Here is a 24,188-nt window from a genome sequence, read left to right on the forward strand (position 1 = left end):
ATTGTCCCACATGGTGTTGGTGTTAGTCCAGAGTCTACACAAGTAAACATTGTCCCACATGGTGTTGGTGTTAGTCCAGAGTCAAGGGTCTACACAAGTAAACATAGCCCCCACATAACGGTTGCAATACATGGAAATGGTTAATTGAAATCACATTATTTGTGCAATGAATGTGTTGGTGTGAGTCCACATCCAGGGTCTACACAAGTAAACGTTGTCCCAAATGATGTTGGTGTCAGTCCAGAGTCAAGGGTCTACACAAGTAAACATGGCCCCGCATTGTGTTGGTGTCAGTCCAGAGTCCAGGGTCTACACAAGTAAACATAGGCCCACATGGAGTTGGTGTCAGTCCAGAGTCCAGGGTCTACACAAGTAAACATGGCCCCACATGGTGTTGGTGTCAGTCCAAAGTCCAGGGTCTAAACAAGTAAACATGGCCCCACATTATGTTGGTGTCAGTCCAGAGTCCAGGGTCTACACAAGTAAACATGGCCCCACATTATGTTGGTGTCAGTCCAAAGTCCAGGGTCTAAACAAGTAAACATGGCCCCACATTGTGTTGGTGTCAGTCCAGAGTCCAGGGTCTACACAAGTAAACATGGCCCCACATTATGTTGGTGTCAGTCCAGAGTCCAGGGTCTACACAAGTAAACATGGCCCCACATTATGTTGGTGTCAGTCCAGAGTCCAGGGTCTACACAAGTTAACATTGTCCAACATGGTGTTGGTCTCAGTCCAGAGTCCAGGGTCTAAACAAGTAAACATTGTCCCACATGGTATTGGTGTCAGTCCAGAGTCTACATCAGGGGTGGGCAATTAATTTTTACCGGGGGCCGCATGAGCAACCCGAGCACTGCTGGAGGGCCACATCGACAATATTTCAATTAAATTTTGCTCAATATTATTTTTGATATATACCGTAAGATAAATAATAATAATAATAATAATTAATAATAATAGTAATACTTCAACATAGTGTGTGTAACAGCATTCCATGACTAATATAAATAAATTAACATTAATAATAAATGACAGTAAAATAAGCACACGTATGACTGAGGAGTCATAGTGTAACTTTGTGTGGTGTTTGAGTTGTCCAACTTTTTGTGTGGCCATAAACGCACCAGTGGTTTAGTGGTATGCGTGTTGGTGACAGATGACAAGTTGGTTTTGGCCTGGTTTGTACGGCAGAAAATGACTAGTTTTTCCAGATAGAAGTGTTTTACTCATGTTTTTGGTGTGGTTATGTCCAAATATAAACAGTTTTGCTCAATAAAGTGATCAATATAATTCCTGTCCTCGAAGCATCTCGATAGACGTTACAATAATTGAACGGTATTCAATTGAACGGTGTTGACGAACACCGTTAGGGCCGCTGGTTGTCACTGTCACTCAAAGTTGCATTGCAAAATTACACAGAATAAATGTGTTTATTTTGTTTAGAATTTAGATGGGATTTGATTTGGTGCGCTGCATATATTTGCTGTGCGCAGCGGACGCTTGAGCAGTGCGCAATTGCGCAGGCGCGCACCTTAGAGGGAACGTTGCTTGGCAGTCCATGTCTTGTTGGAAACACGGCATTCGTCATCAACTTTTCTCTTTTTAGCGTCTCGGGTGTAAACCGTGCATCACTTGTCGCTGCATGTGCACCTTCACTCGCAGGTTACACACGGACACACGCCCATAAATAATACTTTTCAAAATAAAAGCAGCACAGTTGTATTGCGCGCACGACATAGATGTTTTTTCAACTTTATTTTGTCATTTGTGATTGCAGCTGTTCACATTCACTCACAATCACGCACACGCATACGTCCACACGGAAGTAATACAAATAACGATTTTCAAAACAAAAGCAGCACCGTTGTATTGCACACTCGACATAGATACTTTTTTAAATTTATTTTGTAATTTATAATTGGCCTCACGCGGGCCGGACAGGGACGCACAAAGGGCCGGATGCGGCCCGCGGGCCGCAGAATGCCCAGGTCTGGTCTACATCCATTATTCCGCATAGGAGATTTAGGAAGAGGGTGAGAATTATAGCGCTGATCATTTGTGTGACATCTGTACCGAGGAGTGGAGTGACGTTGCCATAAGTCCTCTTTTATTTTAATAACATCATCTTTTCAATATCGTTTCTGCTCCTTTCGCAATCATTCATGTCCACGCCAACATTTTTACAACAGGTTGGATGAACTTGACCTGAAAGTCAGTTGGGTTTATATATATATATATATATATATATATATATATATATATATATATATATATATATATATATATATATATATATATATATATATATATATATATATATATATATATATATACTGTATATATATATATATAATTTAATTAATTATATTAAAGTGTATTTAATTTCATTTTTCATAATTTTTTTCTTTCACACGGTTGAACCAGGAAGAAGGTGGTTTATATTGCTTGCTCAACCGTGGCATACAGCAGCTTGAAGGAAGTAAAAATAAACAACACTGAAACAATGTAAATACATGTATTATACATATAAATTTTAAAAAATTAGCACCAGCAACATACCTGCAGGGAATTGAACAGTGCAAAGGTGACGTGGATTCCAATGTTTCTTGGGTCTATGAGGGTTCCTACTCCAAGACTCCAGGTTATTCCAAAAAAGGGTGTGAGGACAGTCAAGCTCCGAATGATGACCTTCAAACTTTGCCTTGTATCTTCCGATACATCGTTTGTCGAAATGTGACTCTGAATGAGTTTTGTAGCCACAACAAGTAGGATCACAATGTTTATAAACACTATAAGCAGTGCCGGAACGGCAAATGCCAGCAGAGCTCTGGACTGGGTCCAGTTGAGCCAGCAGGCCCCGGTTATTTGGATGTAAGTATTGGTTGGTGCAGTTACAGCTATCGTAATGGATGCAATAATCAGAGGGCCCCCATAGCCAAGACAAAATCCAATGGCCAACCGTTTCTGTTTAGTTAGTGTGCCAAAGACGTTGACCGCGTGGTACAACAGCAACAGGGCAGATGCTAGCATCCAGAAAAAAAGGGCTAGGTAGAAAAAATGGATGAAAAAGGTAGCAGCAACGCATGCATCTAAATTTCTTCGTCGTTGACTAGCGATAGTGGCACCGATGATGAACCAAATGTTTGCAATCAAGAGAGACAATGCAATGTTAACAATAGAAATATGGCGCAAGTAAGCAATTTCATTCCTTTTCATTTTTTTCCATACGACTGCTTCTATAATAAGGCATATGACTAAAGATGCCAAGGAAACAGCGACGCCAATGTAGGTTATGAAGGCCAAGGCAGGAAACGCTGGAACAAAGGGTGACATAAGCATCGAGAAGGAGGTCACATGGTCACAGCGACATGTGACGGTTTCACTATCCATTGCAATCAACGTGCATCCTTCATCATCCCATCCTCCAAGACCTTCGAAGAGGGTAAAGTTCCAGAACACACACTGAGGCCTCCGTAGCATCTGGTTAATAATGTCAAAGACGAACGTGATGTTGTTAACTGTGGTATCAGACTGCACGAGGACCACTCTCCCGTTAATCGCCCTGCCTGTGGAGTTGTCCTCATCTCTTGGGGGAAGTACATTATCCATGGACTCAAAGGTCAGCACAGTTAGAGTCGTGATTGCTCCAGTGTCTGATACGTCTATCTCCACTGTGGAGTTAAAATCCCCACCGAAATTGCTGGCGAACGTTGTTTTGTTCAGGAGAACCAAAGGTGTCTCGATGTTCAAAGTGTCATTAATAAACCGACTTGTTACTGACTCCAGGGAGAACAATAATAAGGAACTAATACTTTCGTTTCTGGGTGTGATAATTCTTGTTCCCAGGACCTCAGTGACAGCTCGAGCGTTAAGAAAGTCCCATGATTCCTGAGCCTGCTCTATGGTGAGGACACCTGTAGTTGATAGGATATCCTAAATCAAAAGGGAAATAAATATTCATGTTAATATCTACAGTATGGCTCGGTTACTTGGGATGAATATACATACCTCAATAGAAGATGGATTAAGGACAATAAGGGATGTTGTTATATTTGATACTGTTGTTGTTACAAAGATTCCAACATTGTTGAGAATCCTAACAATAGCCTCAATGTCGTTAGGAGACTCGGCAACCTCCAGAGCGAGGTCCACAACGGTGCTGTTGAGTCCATCCAGGAAATCTTCCAAACCACTTACAGTCAATTGCTGTAACAGTTCAGGGGAGGAAATGTTGTTACAAACAAAACCACTTTGAAATCATCCAATTTATACAATCTCATTTTGCTGGGTAGGAATTGTGATCATTAATCTGCTGTCATAATTACTGAGGCAAATGACTGCGTGGGTTTCCTCCGGGTACTCCGGCTTCCTCCCACCTCCAAAGACATGCACCTGGGGATAGGTTGATTGGTGTGTGAATGTGAGTGTGAATGTTGTCTGTCTATCTGTGTTGGCCCTGCGATGAGGTGGCGACTTGTCCAGGGTGTACCCCGCCTTCCGCCCGATTGTAGCTGAGATAGGTTCCAGCGCCCCAGCGACCCCAGAAGGGATAAGCGGTAGAAAATGGATGGGATGGAAGTTGTCTGTTTGTTGGTTGCTTGCTTTTTTGTTAATGACGGTAAATTACAGGACATATTCCCGTTAAATGTGGTCAGTTAGCACGCACTGATATAACAGATGCCGGGGCATATATATATATATATATATATATATATATATATATATATATATATATATATATATATATATATATATATATATATATATATATATATATATATATATATATATATATATATATATCATTTTCTACCGCTTGTCCCTTTTGGGGTCGCGGGGGGTGCTGGAGCCTATCTCAGCTGCATTCAGGCGTAAGGCGGGGTACACCCTGGACAAGTCGCCACCTCATCACAGGGCCAACACAGATAGACAGACAACATTCACACTCACATTCACACACTAGGGCCAATTTAGTGTTGCCAATCAACCTATCCCCAGGTGCATGTCTTTGGAGGTGGGAGGAAACCGGAGTACCCGGAGGGAATCCACGCAGTCACGGGTAGAACATGCAAACTCCACACAGAAAGATCCCGAGCCCGGGATTGAACTCAGAACTACTCAGGACATTCGTATTGTGAGGCCCGTGCACTAACCCCTGTTCCACCGTGCTGCCCTATATATATATATATATTAGGGGTGTGGGAAAAAAATCGATTCGAATTCGAATCGCGATTCTCACGTTGTGCGATTCAGAATCGATTCTCATTTTTAAAAAATCAAAACAAATTTTTTAAATGTATTTATATAAAATGTTATGTGTATATATATATATATATATATATATATATATATATATATATATATATATATATATATATATATATATATATATATATATATATATATATATATATACATATATATATCAGTGACGTGCGGTGAGGTTCATGACTGGTGAGGCACTGACTTCATCACAGTCAGATTTACAAACATATGAACCCTAAAGAGTATCTTATTCACCATTTGATTGGCAGCAGTTAACGGGTTATGTTTAAAAGCTCATACCAGCATTCTTCCCTGCTTGGCACTCAGCATCAAGGGTTGGAATTGGGGGTTAAATCACCAAAAATGATTCCCGGGCGCGGCGCCGCTGCTGCCCACTGCTCCCCTCACCTCCCAGGGGGTGATCAAGGGGATGGGTCAAATGCAGAGGACATATTTCACCACACCTAGTGTGTGTGACAATCATTGATACTTTAACTTAACTTTAACTTTACACATACAAACTGTAGCACACAAAAAAGCACATTTAATTAAAAAAAATGTTATGGTCTTACCTTTACTTATAAAAAAAGTCCATGCGCAGCTCCTTTTGAACAAAAGCATCGATAACTTGTTTATATAAGTCTTCCTTATCTTTCTTCAGTTTTAAAAGTCTCTCTGTCTCGATGGAGATCTTCCTTTAAGTATTACCTCCTGCTTCGATTGAAAGTCCAGTTTAGAAAACTGTTTTATTTTAGATATGTAATCCTCCATGTTAATAATCCAGGCAAGAGGAAAAAATAAATGATCGCTGCTAACTGTTGCAGCTTGTTGTCACTTCTTCTGCAGCCCTAGTAGTCACAAGAATGATCTCTGGGATCACTACAGCTCTCTACCACCAGGAGGCGGGATTACTGCGAGCCTCACACAGTGCGTCTTTTGCAGCAGTTTTATGATTGCGCAGCACAAGAAATACGTTACACACATACAGTTGTTGACAAAATACACTGTACATTATATACCTCAGCTAACTAAACTATGGAAATGTATAATATAATTTATATAGCAATACGGTCTAACTGCACAGCAGGCCAGCAGTTAGCCGAGTCATTGCACAATCCATGGTGAGGCTCAACTCAAGTGACGTGCCTCAACTGGCTGCTGATCACCGCACCGTCTCTTCTCAGTATTTGAACGGCAAATGTGAAAATTCTGCGATTTTGAATAAAAATAATCTAAAACTGGTGAAGTTAAATGGAAAATAACTTTATAGTATAATCACTGGATACATATAACAATTTAATTCTTTTTTTTTCTTTTGCATCCATCCATCCATCCATTTTCTACCGCTTATTCCCTTCGGGGTCGTGGGGGGTGCTGGAGCCTATCTCAGCTACAATCGGGCGGAAGGCGGGGTACACCCTGGACAAGTCGCCACTCATCGCAGGGCCAACACAGATAGACAGACAACATTCACACTCACATTCACACACTAGGGCCAATTTAGTGTTGCCAATCAACTTATCTCCAGGTGCATGTCTTTGGAGGTGGGAGGAAGCCGGAGTACCCGGAGGGAACCCACGCAGACTGCACGTCACTGAGATATATATATATATATATATATATATATATATATATATATATATATATATATATATATATATATACATACATAAATGTAGGTGTATTGTGACACGTGTGGATATTGTTGTCTATCATGAATTATTCATCTACTTGCAAATTTCCTCTTTTTAGCTGGTTACTCTCTGCTGTATTGCAGTTCCAGTAAGACTTTTGTTAAAATTATTTATTCTTTTCTTATTTCAAAACTTCACATTCAAGGTAGCTTAGCGTTAAAACTAGCATATGTTGTCTTCCTCTCCTTCTCCCGTGTTTGTCTGCACTAAATGGTCCGTGTGACTTCATTTCAACATACATAATCGATATTTGGAAATGTGTCCATCGATTCAGAATCGTCCAAGGTCCAATGGTGATGCATGGAAGATTTGATCATTTTCCTCACCTCAGAATAAAATCTCCATCTCTTTTTAGAACAGGTTTAAAGGCGTCCTGCATCGTCCTACAGTAGCAGTGCTACCCTCGTACTGCTTCACCAACTCAGCTATGCACACACCTCTGTGTTTGCCGATGATTTCTTTATTTAATTCAATGAATATCATCCGCTTCTTTTTTTTTCAGCACTGTCCTTCACACTCATGTTCTTCACAACCATGCTTGGAAAAAGAAAGCTGTGTATTTCTAGCTATAAGCTAGCGAGTAATGCTAACAAGCTATGTTACGTTTGCAATTGGGTAGCCCAAATTTTTGCTAGCACAACAAATATGTATGCTAAAAAACTTGTGCACTGGAGCACTCGTAATTTGAGGTACCGATGTACAGTGTTGGGTATTGTTTTCCAGTAACAGACTTTTCTAAATGCTGTTGCCACGCTATTATTGTAAGGTCCATAAACAATCTCTTTGAACAAACTCCTCAGCCACTGTACGGCCTCACAGATGGTCGGACACCTCAACTCCTAGCACTACACATCACTGCCAGGTCGCTACATTATTGTAGCATCAAGCAGGGGCGCCAAAGTGTGCTGTTCTGCTCTAAAACTGCCGTTCTCCGGATAGAAGTACAGACTTTGACGTGATTGATGTACAAGGCAAGAACATATATGTGACGTCCACATGAAGTCATTCCTCTCATCAAACATTTCTCAGTAAATCCTTTCCCGTGTAACTAATTACCCAGCAGGCACAAGACATTGATACAATGTTGATTATACATACATGTCCTTTAAAACTGACTTTGAAACAATGTTTCAAAATAGTTGTATTCGTAAATATAGACAACGTTGATATCTAATGTTAGATCCATGTTATTTGTTGGGAAATGACCAAAATTCAATCAATGTCACAACCTGACATTTAATAAACGTAGTCAAAAAGCATGTTGTTTCAACCTTGTATTTGTGTTGTAGAATTTGGTTGGGAAATGACCAAAATTCAACGGTCAAATCAACATCAGAACTTGACATTGATTTAACGTCATCAAAAAGCATGTTTCAACATTAGGTTTGAGTTGCTCAACGTCAGGACCTAATTCAACAAGTTCTCAACTTTGTTTCAACATCTTGTGCCTGTTTTTGCATTGGCAATTCAACTCATTTTACAAGAAAGCAGTTACCTTTAATATTAATTTTCACTACACTGTCTTTTCATAGTCCTTGAAAATCATTCTTGAACTGAATCACAATCATGGAAAAAGATGATTTTTCTTAAAAATGAAACATTGCTCCCCTATTTTAAACTGTACGTGCAGGTATTAGTTACAGACCAACTTATAAGGACTCAGTCGCCATGTAAGTAAAACTTCTATGTCCGTTTAAACTCAGTGCTCACCGATGACTGAAGGAGTAACTCCGCAATCCTCTGGTTGGTGCAGTTGTCTTCTTCATCTTCCCACTCTCCACTTTCCCTGCATATTGCTGTCATCTGTCCAACATCGCCTTCGTCTTGACAAACAGCTCTTCCCGTGTCATTTAAAAGTCCATTTCCAAATATCGGATCATTAACACACGTGAATGAAACTGGGGAGAAAATACCTTAGTTATGGAACAAAAAACATGAATCTTTGAGGAGATTATCTTTGCACTTCTGGATCAATGCTTACCGTTTGTGAGAAACCTCAGTCTGATCTCTCGTGAAAACTCAGTGAAGTTAATCACCTGACAATTCACCCTAAAATCTGTTTCGCTGCAGTTTGTGATCATATGCTGGTATTGGATTGAAGGTCCTTGGTCTAAACATGGAATAGACAAAGCAAAATTATTATTTACATCTTCAAACCCCAAATGTTGAATGATCATCTTTGAGTAGAGGTGAGTAATAACGTGCTACATTTACTCTGTTACTTTAACTTCAGTAATTTCTGGATACATTGTTCTTGTCCGAGTAGTTTCATTGCATCACACCTGCAAACCGTTTGCTGAAGTCAATCAGACTATGGACCTGGATTACTGAAACCATGTCATGGGGTCTGATGAGAGCAAGATACACATATTTGGTTCAGACCAGGCCCTTTTACACTGCAGGAACTTCTACAGGAACTTTCCCATTTACATGGTTACCACCAAAAAACTACCCGGGTAAAATGTATTATTATTATTAGCCTTTATTTAACCAGGTAAAATCCCATTGAGATCAAAGATCTCTTTTCCAAGGGAGACCTGGCCAAGAGGGCAGCAGCAAGGTTACATTAAAAACAGTAAACAAATACATAAAACATCACATTTACGACATTAAAACTTGCTCACATAACACATGTGCATACAGACAAGGTAGACTGCAGTCCTTTCACAGAAGCTTTAAACTCATTCAACGTAACAAGGGTTTGAAGTTTAATATTCGATTGTAGGTTATTCCAAGCCTTCGCTGCTGAAAACCTAAATGCTTTCTTGCCCAGTTCAGTTCTTACTTTGGGGACGACAAATTGCAGAACATTCATTGAACGAAGATTGTGACTTCCTTGTTTCTTTGTTAAAAGACAAGACAGATAAGATGGAGTGATACCCAGAATGGTTTTGTAGATGAAAACATACCAATGATTGAGGCGTCGAGCACATAAAGATGTCCAGTTAACCATTGAGTATAATACGCAATGGTGAGTAAGGGGAGCGCAGTTGGTGATAAATCTCAGTGCACCGTGGTACACACTATCCAGCTTGTGGAGACAACCAGCAGTAGCATTCATGTACAACACATCTCCATAGTCAATAACAGGTAAGAAGGTTAAAACAAAGTTCCACAGGAACTCTTTTAGTTCCTAATAGCGAGTTGGGACTTTCCAAAGTTTCTACAGGAGCTTTAGACGTCGGGCTGTGCTGGCCAACGCTGATTGGTTGAACACAGGGGGGTTTTCAAACATTGATTGTCGCTGCCAGTACCATAAAACTTGTTTTTTTCTTATTTCTTACTTGACAGAGAAAGAAGAACGAAAGAAACGTATGACTTAAACTTTTGTGTGCTGAAGAACGCTGATGAGTGGAACTATCTTGCAGTTTATTTTACTGGGATATGGCCTTGAAACAATATGCAGTTTTATGTTGTTTATTTGTTTGTTTTTTTCAAACTTAATTTTGATACGCAAAGTTACGAGAAGTGACCGACTCTTTCAAGCGTAGTCACAGAGGAATACAAAGTATTCAGCAGGCCTTCAAAGCAGCAACTGGAGCTGCTTACAGGGATTCCACGTTGTAAAAAATATGAAATAAAAGTCAATAAATGTACAAGGAAATAGGCAGTAAACAAGTGGAACGAGGGTATATCGCCTCAAACATTCACTATTTAATTTGTTACAGACTGTAAAAGTAATGAGTGGCATGCCATTTGTGTAGGTATTCGCCTCACCCCGAGAATACCCAAGGCTAAGAGGCTAACGCTACATCCAATGTGCTTGTGATAAACACTGACAATTAATTATGACATTTTTATTTACAGGGGAAATGGACCCTAACGACTCACCTGACTCTCAGGAATTCATCCTTTACTGACTTTAGGACTGTTGGACAAAAGCCCAAATGTTTCAAACAAATTTCACTTTGTTTCCATGCAATAAATTAGTCTGATTTCTCAAAAAGTTTGTATTTTCACACCTATGTGTGAAGTCCAAGTGTCCACGCACTCTCTCTAATGTGACTATTGGTCAGACGCCGTGTGCCTCCCTACACTTACTTCCTTTTAGCGCGGATACATGTTTTGTATTTCTGATCGACCTATGACGTCACACCAGGCATCTGTGGCTAAAGTCACAGCAGTTTAGTGTGAAGTGAATTATATTTATATGGCACTTTTTCTCCAGTGACTCAAAGCGCTTTACATAGTGAAAGCCATTATCTAAGTTACATTTAAACCAGTGTGGGTGGTACTGGGAGCAGGTGGGTAAAGTGTCATGCCCAAGGACACAACGGCAGTGTCTAGGAAGTCAGAAGCTGGGATTGAACCTGGAACCCTCAAGTTGCTGGCACGCCGTTTAGTTCTGTTGTAACTAATGTCTGCTGTAAAATTGGCACAAATATTAGGTCTCTAATGGCTATGCTGATGTTAAATAGCAGACAGTATCAAGAAATTATCTTGGATTGCGTTACAAACATGACGCTATACCAAGAACGTATCGGGGCAGATCCAGGTTCCAAGCAAAGAAAGTGTCACGGTCCGGGCGCATGCCGTAGCGCATTAATCAATGAGCCTCGCGAAGCGCACCTCGGGACACGCCCACTGCCGCTCTTCTCCTGCACGCGCCACTCCGGCGGCAGCAAGCAGCTGCAAGCAATCAGCACTCTGCGCATCTGTAGTTGATGATCTCTCCCTGGGCTTCTTAAGCCAGTGCAGACCTGTGTTCCGGGCAGAACGTAACCATCCGTTCCTGTACCGTAAGCGATCCTTTAGCTCTATGCAACCTTGCTCTCTCTCTCTCTGTGTTTTCTCTCCCTTCGTGTTTGATTAGTCCGTGTCTTTCTTGTCGTCTCCCAGCAGTCTGCCTTCGTTTCCGTGTTGATGAGCTGTGTGTCTTGTCATTCCTCATTCCTTTGCTTCCCGGACTGCCTCTCGGATATCGACCTCACGCTTAGACACGGACCATCTTCGCCCCGCTATAGCCCCCCGACTTCCTGCCTGCTCACGGACTTTCGAGCTCTGCCTTGTCCCTCCTGATCTTCCGCCTCTCGTTCAACACTACGGTAACACTCAGCAGCTTATCTCCACACATAGTCTTACTCACACACACACTCTTGGATTTTTGTCACACTACATTTCTGTAGTTGATATATATATATATATATATATATATATATATATATATATATATATAAAAAACATAGAGCTTAACTATTCCCCTTGTGGTCGGTGCCGTCTACACAGCTCCTGCAAACATAACAGTACGTTCTGGCCAATTAATTAAGGACTAGATGGCACAGTTTCCTTAGCACCGTTCCCCAGTGACTCTAGCTCCAACCCCAGTGATGGAAGAATTTATCCGCCACCTGGCCTCCCGCCTCCCACCCTTAGTGATTGGTGGTAGCAGGGGTGAGCCCGGAAGAGTTAGGGCTGCATGGGATTCTGGGTATTTGTTTTGTTGTGTTTATGTTGTGTTACGGTGCGGATGTTCTCCAGAAATGTGTTTGTCATTCTTGTTTGGTGTGGGTTCACAGTGTGGCGCATATTTCTAACATGTTAAAGGTATTTATACGGGCACCGTCAGTGTAAACTGTATCGCTGTTGGCCAAGTATGCATTGCATTTACTTGTGTGTGCGTGCTGAAGTCGCTCATATCTTTTGACTGGGCCGGCACGTTGTTGGAATGGATGAAAAGCGGACGTGACGACAGCTCGTGGAGGACGATAAACGCAGTGCCTTAAAAAGTGAGGTATAATGACTGATGAACAACTTTGTTCGATAATGAAAGATGCCTCAGCTCAAAGCCTGAGCCCGACATTAATGAACTAGCATCCAAGAAAAGATGGCAGGTATCTGGCTTGGGCACATCAGATTAGATCAGTGTGTTGCAAACTGAGCCGTTTAAAGTCCTGAATGGTTGGTTTATTCATTGTTATTTTATTTTCTAATGTATTAGCCTGTGGAAAAATGTAATGTTGATATTTACCCCAGAAGGCTGCAAATAGAAAAGAGGCATACCATTTTTATTTAAATTGTATTTGATATGCCATTGATATTTTTTAATTATTATTATTATTATTTGAAACTCGATTTTGCATGTCACTATAAAGTTATATAAGCCTTGCTTGTTCAATATTCAATGCAAAACTTGTTTGTGTCCCTATTAAAAGGTTAACTTGTTCAACCTTGGCCCACGGCTTTGTTTAGTTTTAAATTTTGGCCCACTCTGTATTTGAGTTTGACACCCCTGCCCTAGGGAAACTGGGTAACACATGGCACACTGACAATGCTTAACCTATTGTTACTACAGCAATCTACAAGGTTAATACAGTTTGCTTCTCTTTCTTCCCCTCCATTTATCTGCTTTGTTTTGTATATAAAGTTATCATTACATATATGTATTGTTGCAATTGAAAGAATTGTATTATTGATAATAGAGGTAATTATCAATATCATTGTTCATTATCAACAGTGCTATTTCTATTGGTATTTTTCGTGCTCCAGTTGTAGTGTAATAATGCTGTTCAGTTTTTTCCGTATTGGCCCTCTGAATAGGGGTCGTCACTCAGCATGAAAGGAATTACTCGCAGTGCACTCTTTGCTTGTTTTATTTAGTAGCAGCAGTATCAGCAGTAGTAGTAGCAGTAGCAGCAGCTGCAGCAGCAGTAGCAGGTGATAACCTAAAAGTAAACATGAACATAAAACAATGTATCTATCTTAAATCATCATAACATGAACATAGCAAAACAATGTATCTATCTTGAATCATCAAAACATGAACATAAAAAAGCAATGTATCTATCTTGAATCATCATAATGTAAATAATAGACATGAATTCATCAACTGAACCATAATGTTGTCAACCATGATATAACATATTATCAATCACTGTGATTTTATCCTAACTTATTAATTTTAGCATTACATTTTATTATCACCATTAATTTATGTCATATAATGTTTTAAATGTGATCAGAATTATTTATAATGTCACCATAATGTCATGGACAAACATACTAAAAAGACATAAAACACCGGCGCTCTGTTTGAGGCACACATTACACATATGAGCAGAACTACACAAAATAACTACAAATCCCATCAGCCAAACCAGGAAGTAAAGTGCCGGTATTTTTAACTCAAACCTTCGAACTCTCAAACGCAGCCGGACACACGCAACGTGACAACAATATAATCCAACAGATTTCAATCCGCACACTACTGTTAATTTTGCCAACGTCGTTTAAAAACTAAACTTTGAGTGTTTGCCCTGGTTGTGACGCAGCAAGTCAGCCGCACAACAAGCGCTGCGGACATAGCAGACATACAGCAAACAGAAAAGCAAGGAAGCGGGCAAGCATGGACTTTAAGCAATAATTCAGCTGATCTAACAAAGAAAAGCGGATATAACAAAATGAGCTTACCAGTGGGGTATGCTGGTGACGAAGCACACAGTTTTTTACAAACGAAACAATGACGCCATTTTTAAAGCTACGTACATGGTCACCTGTCAGTGTAGCCCCGCCCATCTTAAAGTCCCAGGTAAGTCCGCCATAAATACATATACACATACCAAATACACCAGTGTCACTAGAGGCAGGGGAGACACGGCCTCACCTGCCATCATGGAAAGAAAAAAAAAAAGTAAAAAGAAAAACATTTTATTAAATTGTTATATGTATCCAGTGATTATACTAAAGTTATTTTCCATTTAGCTTCACCAGTTTTAGATTATTTTTATTTTTATTTTCACATTTGCCGTTCAAATACTGAGAAGAGACGGTGCGGTGATCAGCAGCCAGTTGAGGCACGTCACTGATTTGTGCCTCAACATGGATTGTGCGCAATGACTCGGCTAACTGCTGAGCTGCTGTGCAGTGAGACCGTATTGCAATATTAATTACATTAAACATTTCCATAGTTTAGTTAGCTGAGGTATATAATGTACAGTGTATTTTGTCAACAACTGTATGTGTGTAACATATTTATTGTGCTGAGCGATCATAAAACTGGAGGCTCGTCTCATAACCCCGCCTCCTGGTGCCAAGCATCTCCGCCGCAGAATGCACCCCCCGACGGTAGCACCACACCAACCAAAGCCCACACCCAAACCCTCCACGTGCAAGACCGAATCCACCCAAAAAAAGTAACTTAACAAGAAGCCAAAAAGTGCAAAAACGGAGGAGCCGTGAACAGGGACACAACATTAGGTACACCTGCAGACTGCAACGCGGATTTCATATTTCATTCATTCACAACTCTTCCAACATGAACACCACTGCTCCCGCACTTATAAGTAAAGGTAAGACCATAATAACATTTTTTTTTATTAAATGTGCTTTTTTGTGTGCTACAGTTTGTAAGTGTAAAGTTAAAGTTAAGTATACCAATGATTGTCACACACACACTAGGTGTGGTGAAATTTGTCCTTTGCATTTGACTCATCCCCTTGTTCACCCCCTGGGAGGTGAGGGGAGCAGTGGGCAGCAGCGGCGCCGTGCCTGGGAATAATTTTTGGTGATTTAACCTCCAATTCCAACCCTTGATGCTTAGTGCCAAGCAGGGAAGAATGCTGGTATGAGCTTTTAAACATAACCCCTTAACTGCTGCCAATCAAATGGTGAATAAGATACTCTTTAGGGTTCATATGTTTGTAAATCTGACTGTGATGAAGTCAGTGCCTCACCTGACATGAACCTCACCGCACGCCACTGAAATACACATAGTAAATCCAACAAATGCTCATTGTCATTTCTGTGTTATTAATATTTATTTCACTAACTGCTTCTTTGCTATAGCTTTTATTATCATATTTGTAAATATCCTATTTGCTGATGCTGTTCTGTTGTTGTTGTTGTTGTTGTGTTTGCTGTTGTTGTCTCTTTATCTTACCCCCCTCTTGCACCAGCAATTTCCCTCTCTGTCTTCGTTTTTTCTCTCTTTCTATTCCTTCCTGCTCCAGTCCGGCTTTGCCAAATTATAATATAAATCCATTTAATAAAGTCAAAGACGAATAAGAAAACAAGAGAAGTATCCCACACTTCTCTTGTAAAGTAAATCTGTACAGCATCTACATCAACAAAATTATTTGCCTGAGTAGCTAGACAGGACAAAAAATATATATATATATTTTCCCAGGGCAATTATTTTGTCATAAGAGTACACATACATAATAATCATTTGCAGACTTTTGTGTTTGACTCTTACCGAAACTGGTTGCAACGTCAAACTCCACGATGTAGGGGTCCTGGACTGAGCACGCCACTGGCACTGTCTGCCCGACCTGACACAAGTTACTCGTTTCAAGCGGCCGTACCTGGATTCGTGGTGTTTCATTAAGCATGAATTCGGGAGAACGCTGCCGGAAAATACCGTTGTTATCAATCAGCTGACATTCATAGAATCCTGAAATGAAGGATGTTCGTGTTTAAAGCACATATCCACCAGAGTCAGATCCACTAAATAAATATGCAATGCAGTTAGGTGTCATGTGATGACTTATTTTTCAAACGTGGAGTTGTTCTTACCATTGTCAGTAAAAAAGAAGTTCAAGATAGTAAGCGTTGACATTCTATCATCTGTTGAAATGGTGTGTTGGGCGTCTTCTGCTATTATTTCACCATTGAGACTCCATTCAGCTGTAAAAGGCTCATTAAATTCTGCATCATCTGGTGGTGGCCCACAGATCACAGTCAGAGTCTGCTCAATGAATATTTCAGCTGGCTGAAAAGATAAGGGCTCAACACCTTCAAAAGAAAAGAGAACAGTGTATGGATTTGTTGTACTGCAGCTGAAAGAATAGTTTGATGAAAAATGACTTACTGTCGAGCACCAAAGGAAACAAGTCCCGCAGGTTATTAAATATTGCGATCAAAAGGTCGTCAACATTCGAGTCTTCAATTGCCTCACTTGCAATGAGGTTGAAGTTAACGATGGTGCTACCAGCACTATTAAAAACAGACAAATCAGATTCATTATATTAGAATAACTTGAAGATAGCAAATGCTGCTTTTAAACCCTTCTCATTGTTCCATCTGTTTTATTTGTTGATTTTTGTTTCATTGATTTCACCTTTTTTACATTTAATCTCATTTTGTCATTCTCACTTGGATTTCTGTTTCAGATACCCTGGCCTCCGGTCTTGGGCCTGGCACCAAATGGCGTCATCTGCTTCCTCTCTCTCAACAAGCTCACACCCAGGCATGGATTTTTGTTGATGATTTGGCATTTTTTAACACGACTATCCAACATTGTAACAACTTTTATAAGTCAGAAAAAAATGGACAATCGTCTAGGGTCTTTAGGCTCGGATGTGACTGGCCCGGTCAACGCACCATAGAAGAGGGGCTGGTGTTGTCTCAATCATGGAATTTGATTGGCTATCGTGGCTATTGAAGCGAACCGTTTCTATCAGCTCAAGTGAGGTGTCAGTCAAAAGCTCTAAGTTCAGAGTTGTTTCTACCTTACGGTGTAGCTAAGGCATTCAGGTCAAATTAATTTACAATCAATAATCAATGGAAAATATTTGCAAGTGATACATTCTGAAAGTCTATGGTAGCATGTGGGCCAAAATAATAAGAATGTCAACAATCAAGCTTTCCAAAGACACATTACATGCCTAGGCAATAAAACATATATAAAAACATAAATACAATAGTAGACACACTGAAGAGCTTCAGTGGAACAACACACTTTTCTCAGGACTCAAGTCATCTTTGAGTACATTAGCAGGGTGTTATGTTCATGCACACAAACTTAAAGCATCAGGCAAATGGGTCACTCATTTGACAAAGGGCTAGATATTCCAAAAACAAGAATGAAGAATACCTGAAGTTAATGAGCTCTGCTGACAGAAGGTTTGGGATGTGCACTGGAGCTAGTGTCATTATCTGTTGGAGACGGTGAGTATAAGAAACACGTTTACTCAACAAACATGTCCGTGTCAAGTAATGGAGACACATGTACTTACTGACATATTAACCCTCATGTTAACAAAGTTGTTTATGTTGTTGAACTCTGGGTCGAAGTTCATGTCGATGGTGAACGACACCGGCAGGACTAAAAAACAGAGAGAGCTTCTCAGTACAAACGTGTACATCGAGTCTCGTGAGATGAAGTCACGGTGTAAAATACCTACCAAATAATGAAGGATTTGGATTTGGAGGAGAATCTGCAGGGCAAACGTTCAATAATCAGTTTAAAATATAATGTAATACACATTTTTAATCTGTCCTTTGTGCGTTTTGTGAACAATGTGAATGACTTTAAGTACCAGTAGAATGGGAAAACAAGTTGCCTCTATATTGATTGATTGATTGATTGAGACTTTTATTAGTAGGTTGCACAGTGAAGTACATATTTCGTACAATTGACCACTAAATGGTAACACCCGAATAAGTTTTTCAACTTGTTTAAGTCGGGGTCCACTTAAATTGATTCATGATACAGATATGTACTATCATATATACTATCATCATAATACAGTCATCACACAAGATAATCACATTGAATTATTTACATTATTTACAATCAGGGGTGTGGAGGGGGTGGGGGGTAGGATATGGACAGCAAGTAGTGGACATATAGAGAGAGAGAGAGAAAGAGAGCGAGAGAGAGAGAGAGAGAGAGAGAGAGAGAGAGAGAGAGAGAGAGAGAGAGAGAGAGAGAGAGAGAGAGAGAGAGAGATCAGAAGGCATAAGAATAAGTATCTGCATTTGTTTACATTTGATTATTAGCAATCCGGGGAGGGTGTTAGTTTAGGGTTGTAGCTGCCTGGAGGTGAACTTTTAGTGCGGTTTTGAAGGATAGAGATGCCCTTTCTTTTATACCTGTTGGGAGCGCATTCCACATTGATGTGGCATAGAAAGAGAATGAGTTAAGACCTTTGTTAGTTCGGAATCTGGGTTTAACGTGGTTAGTGGAGCTCCCCCTGGTGTTGTGGTTATGGCGGTCATTTACGTTAAGGAAGTAGTTTGACATGTACTTCGGTATCAGGGAGGTGTAGTGGATTTTATAGACTAGGCTCAGTGCAAGTTGTTTAACTCTGTCCTCCACCTTGAGCCAGCCCACTTTAGAGAAGTGGGTCGGAGTGAGGTGGGATCTGGGGTGGAGGTCTAGAAGTATATATTGAAGCTATTATCATACATATCTGATTCTTGACACCAAAAGAATTCCAAAGTTTGCAAATAAATAGATATGATTAAAATAGGCTCAATCTTACAGAGATTACCGAGCCATTTTGAGAGATAATGGAGAAGCCAGTCACATGCTTGTGTGACGTAGAGGAGGAACCACAGATCCCTTCCCTATCAACAACAATGCTAATCAAGCAGACTTTGTGAGAGCCAACAACAATTACTGTGAGACCGAACACAAAGAGGATGAGCAATACGTTTTAGAAGCCAAGTGATGAATGCAGTTTCATTGTGACACTATAGCATTAGTAGAAGTGCTATGTGTGAAACATACAAACTAACAAATAAACCATAATAAACCATAATAAAACAAACACTGTAATATTTCCACTCTCGCTGGGATGCCGACCAACGGGACGCTCACATAATTCCGTTTAAATGAAGAATCAATCACGATCCTCACAAAGGGTTAAAAAAAGGTGTGGCAACTAGTTCTGTCTTTTTCGACATCTGTGAAAGTGGACCAGCCTGTCGGTCCATGGCCACATTTGTCTACTAGCAGGTGAGAGATGCAGGAACTTTAATCTAGAATATGCTTTTAGTAAGTTTGAGACCAAGCAGAAGCTCAGTGTGTCAACAATAGCAGCGTAAGCTAACATTAGCTCACTGCTATCAATGCGCGGCTAAAATAATCCGTCTGCGTTAGCACTTATCAGAATCAGAATCAGAATAGTTTTATTGTCATTGTTTGAGAACGGCTTCACAAACTAGGAATTTTTCTTGGTGCAAACGTGCGACATAAAACACATATAACACATATTTGGTATAAAAAGAGCTGTGACTGAGCTATCAGATAGACTTAGAAGGGATTCAAGGAATTCAAGGAGCTGCTGTTAGGAGTTATTGTTCATTTGCCTGATGGCCGAGGGGAAAAAACTGTTCAGGTGGCGGGAGGTGTGGGTCTGGATGGAGCGTAGTCTCCTGCCTGAGGGGAGAGGGGAGAATAGTGTGTGTCCAGGGTGAGAAGAGTCAGCTGTGATCCGACCCACACGCCTCCTGGTCCTGGAGGAGAACAAGTCCTGGAGGGATGGGAGCTTGCAGCCAATCACCTTCTCAGCAGCACGTACGATGCGCTGCAGTCTATTCTTATCCTGGACTGTGGCGCCGGGGAACCACACTGTGATGGAGGAGGTCAGGATGTACTCTATGATGGCTGAGTAAAACTGCACCAGCATCTCGGTCGGCACCTTAAGTTTCCTCAGCTGCCGCAGGAAGTACATCCTCTGCTGGGCCTTCTTGATGAGGGAGCTGATGGTCAGCTCCCACTTGAGGTCCTGGGTGATGGTGGTGCCCAAGAAACGGAAGGAGTCCACAATGGGGACGGGGGTGGGAGAGTCAATCAGGGTGAGGGGGAATGGTGGGGCTGTGACTTTCCTGAAGTCCATGATCATCTCCACTGTTTTCTGGGCGTTCAGCTCCAGGTTGTTGAGGCTGCACCAGGACGTCAGCCGGTCCACCTCTCTCCTGTAGGCGGACTCATCGCCATTCGAGATGAGCCCGATGAGGGGGGTGTCATCCGCAAACTTGAGCAGTTTTACGGATTGGTGACTGGAGGTGCAGCAGTTTGTATACAGGAAGAAGAGCCAGGGGGAGAGTACACAGCCCTTAGGAGTACCAGTGTTTGTGGTTCGACTGTCCGAGACAATCTTCCCCAGCCGTACGTGCTGTCTTCGGTCTGTCAGGAAGTCATTAATCCAACTGCAGAGGGAGTCGGGCACGCTGAGCTGGTAGAGCTTGTCTCGTAGCAGTCCAGGGAGGATGGTGTTGAAGGCAGAGCTGAAGTCCACAAACAGGATCCTAGCGTAGGTTCCTGGGGAGTCCAGATGCTCCAGGATGAAGTGGAGGGCCAGGTTCACTGCATCATCCACAGACCTGTTGGCTCTGTAGGCGAACTGCAGTGGGTCCAGGAGGGGGGGCGGTGATGTCCTTGAGGTGGGGCAGGACCAAGCGCTCAAAGGACTTCATGACCACAGACGTCAGCGCGACCGGCCTGTAGTCATTTAGTCCTGTGATCCGTTCTTTCTTGGGGACAGGGACAATGGTAGAGGTCTTAAAGCAGGACGGCACGCGGCATAGCTCCAGAGAGGTGTTAAAAATGTCAGTGAAGACAGGAGCCAGCTGGTCCGCACAGTGTCTGAGAGTGGAGGGGGAGACACCATCCGGCCCGGGGGCCTTCCGCATATTCAGCTTCAAGAACTGCCGGCGTACATTCTCTTCTTTAATGGAGAGGGTCTTTACAGTCTTATGATGTTTTTGGAGTCCTGTGATGTCATTGGAGTCCTTTGAGTCCTTTAACTCCTTTAATGATGTGCTGGCATTGGTGGGGAGGGTGATGGTGGGGGGAGCATGGCTTTGATGAGCTGAAGGCCGTTCATGACGACAGTAATGTGTGTTGAGGCCCTGAGCAAGAGTCCGGTCATTCAGGGCCTGGGGGGTTTTGGGCTTATAGTTCGTAAGGGCCCTTAGACCTCTCCAAACTGCCGCAGAATCATTGGAGCGGAACTGTTCCTGTAGACGGTTAGAGTACACAGATTTAGCTTTCTCCACTTCCCTGGTGAAGTGGTACTTCGCTTCTCTGTATGTACTTCGGTCCCCGCTTCTCCACGCAGCCTCCTTCTTCTTGCGCAGCTGTCGGAGCTTGGGTGTGAACCAGGGCTTGTCGTTGTTATAACAAACCCTGGTGCGCGTTGGAATGATGCGCGCCTCATTGAACTGTATGTATGCGGTCACAGTGTCCGTATACTCGTCCAGATTGTTCGTGGCCGCTCCAATTGCCTCCCAGTCTGTCGTTTCCCAACAAGCACGCAACTCGTCCACAGACTCGGCGGTGAAACACTTAATGTTCCTCATAACAGGTTTAGCCAGTTTCAGTCTCTGTCTGTATGAAGGGATTAAGTGCACCATCACGTGATCTGATAGTCCAAGAGCAGCGCGCGGGACTGCATGAAAAGCCTTGCTCAATGTAGTGTAGCAGTGATCCAGCATGTTCTCCTCTCTGGTCGGGCATTTAATAAACTGTCTATACTTTGGTAATTCCTGGCTCAAATTTCCCTTGTTAAAGTCACCAAGCACGATAACAAGAGAGTCAGGAAAAGACCGTTCCACATGTAAGACCTGTCCTGCGAGCGCGCGCTGAGCGTCACGCACGTCCGCGCCGGGCGGGATGTAAACAGCCACGAGAATGAATGAAACAATCTCACGCGGTGAGTAAAAGGGCTTACAGTGGATGAATAAATATTCCAGAGAAGAAGAACAGTGTTTAAAAATCACAGTCACGTCTGTGCACCAGCTATTGTTGATAAAGAAGCATAGTCCCCCGCCTCTTTTTTTGCCAGAGAGCGCCGCGTCTCGGTCCGCGCGGAGGAGATGAAAGCCCTCCAGTTGAAGCGCGCTATCCGGGACACTTGCGCTCAGCCAAGTCTCCGTGAAACACAACACACAGGATGTCCTTGTTCCTTCTCATCAGCAACGCTAGCTCGTCCATCTTGTTGGCAAGTGAGCTGACGTTGGAGAGGAAGATGCCTGGTAGAGGCGTGCGTAATCCCCGTCCGCGAAGACGGACAAGTGCGCCCGCTCGCTTTCCTCTTCGATGCGGTTTCCCTCTTATGAGCACAGAATGGACCAAATCCGCAGCTGACGCTAAGATGACCGGTAACAAGTCCATAGGGATGGTGGATCTGATGTTCAGTAGCTCTTCACGGGTGTAAGATTAAGATTAAAGTACCAATGATTGTCACACACACACTAGATGTGGTGAAATTTGTCCTCTGCATTTGTCCCATCCCCTTGGGGAGCAGTGGGCAGCAGCGGCGCCGCGCCCGGGAATCATTTTGGTGATTTAACCCCCAACTCCAACCCTTTGTTGCTGAGTGCCAAGCAGGGAGGTTATGGGTCCCATTTTTATAGTCTTTGGTATGACTCGGCTGGGATTTGAACTCCAACCTACCGATCTCAGGGCGGAGTTCAAATCCCAGCCGAGTCATACCAAAGACTATAAAAATGGGACCCATAACCTCCCTGCTTGGCACTCAGCAACAAAGGGTTGGAGTTGGGGGTTAAATCACCAAAATGATTCCCGGGCGCGGCGCCGCTGTTGCCCACTGCTCCCCAAGGGGATGGGACAAATGCAGAGGACAAATTTCACCACATCTAGTGTGTGTGTGGCAATCATTGGTACTTTAATGTTTAATCTTAATCTTACACTCGTGAAGAGCACCCGGAAACACAATTTATGTACAAAAACAAAGCGCACGAGAGCACCGAGGCAGCCTTCATCGGCGCCATGATGATGACGACGAATAACAATATCACTCATATTTGGTTAATTTTCAGGTCACAATATGTAAATGGAAATGGACTCAATTGTTAGATATTTATTTACCATTTAGAATGCATAACAAGTCAAACAATTGTGTTCTTGTCTTACATAACGATTATGAATGATAAACAGCACATCTCTTTCACATTTTTGTGTATTTCCAGTGTGACTGATCTAATAATATGGTCAAAGTGCAGAAACGTTCCCCTTGTGACGTCAATTTACGGAAATTACTGAAGGAATTTCAGAGTGGAATATTCAAAAAAGCCGACTAAACGTGTGTCATTTTGTGACATTTGGGTTACATTTTCACATACTTTGCAGATTGTAAACACAACTGGATATGGTTGAATGGATACAACAAAACACAAATTAGCATATAAAGTCAATTTGATTTTACACTCTACTGATACTTTAGGTGTAAACTTAGGACAAGTTTAGGTCGACATTCCAACTTCACCAAAACTGAACCAGGAACAGAACTTGTGTGTAGACAGAGGACTTCTTGTATATGCATTATTTATAAACATTGACTGTATTCTAATAAGAATTGTTGAACAAATACAATACCAGAGATTGTTGAGGACGTGCTTGGTGGAGGACTGAATGTTGTAGTGATGTTTGCTGGACATATTGAGTCACCTGTAGGGAAAAACATGACACTCGTGTTTGTGTTTATTTTAATAATAATAGTACCAAGTGTGGTATAAGTATCAGGTCATTACGTTTTTTTT

At 41.8% G+C, this 24,188-nt stretch overlaps 1 protein-coding gene across 1 annotated transcript in view; it reads right to left on the reverse strand.

The window, feature by feature from the left end:
• The window catches only part of LOC133646697 (adhesion G protein-coupled receptor F5-like), an 88,768-nt gene that overhangs the window by 4,343 nt on the left and 60,237 nt on the right, over positions 1-24,188 (reverse strand). The window contains exons 23-33 of the mRNA XM_062042363.1: positions 24,025-24,096; positions 18,080-18,112; positions 17,912-18,000; positions 17,770-17,831; positions 16,765-16,889; positions 16,470-16,688; positions 16,150-16,347; positions 8,941-9,069; positions 8,670-8,857; positions 4,009-4,206; positions 2,560-3,933 (exon numbers count right to left, since the gene is read on the reverse strand). Coding sequence (XP_061898347.1) covers positions 2,560-3,933; positions 4,009-4,206; positions 8,670-8,857; positions 8,941-9,069; positions 16,150-16,347; positions 16,470-16,688; positions 16,765-16,889; positions 17,770-17,831; positions 17,912-18,000; positions 18,080-18,112; positions 24,025-24,096 — 2,687 coding nt within the window. The remainder of the gene's footprint in view (positions 1-2,559; positions 3,934-4,008; positions 4,207-8,669; positions 8,858-8,940; positions 9,070-16,149; positions 16,348-16,469; positions 16,689-16,764; positions 16,890-17,769; positions 17,832-17,911; positions 18,001-18,079; positions 18,113-24,024; positions 24,097-24,188) is intronic.

This window comes from Entelurus aequoreus, linkage group LG03 (assembly GCF_033978785.1).
Source record: "Entelurus aequoreus isolate RoL-2023_Sb linkage group LG03, RoL_Eaeq_v1.1, whole genome shotgun sequence".
NCBI classification, from domain to species: domain Eukaryota; kingdom Metazoa; phylum Chordata; class Actinopteri; order Syngnathiformes; family Syngnathidae; genus Entelurus; species Entelurus aequoreus.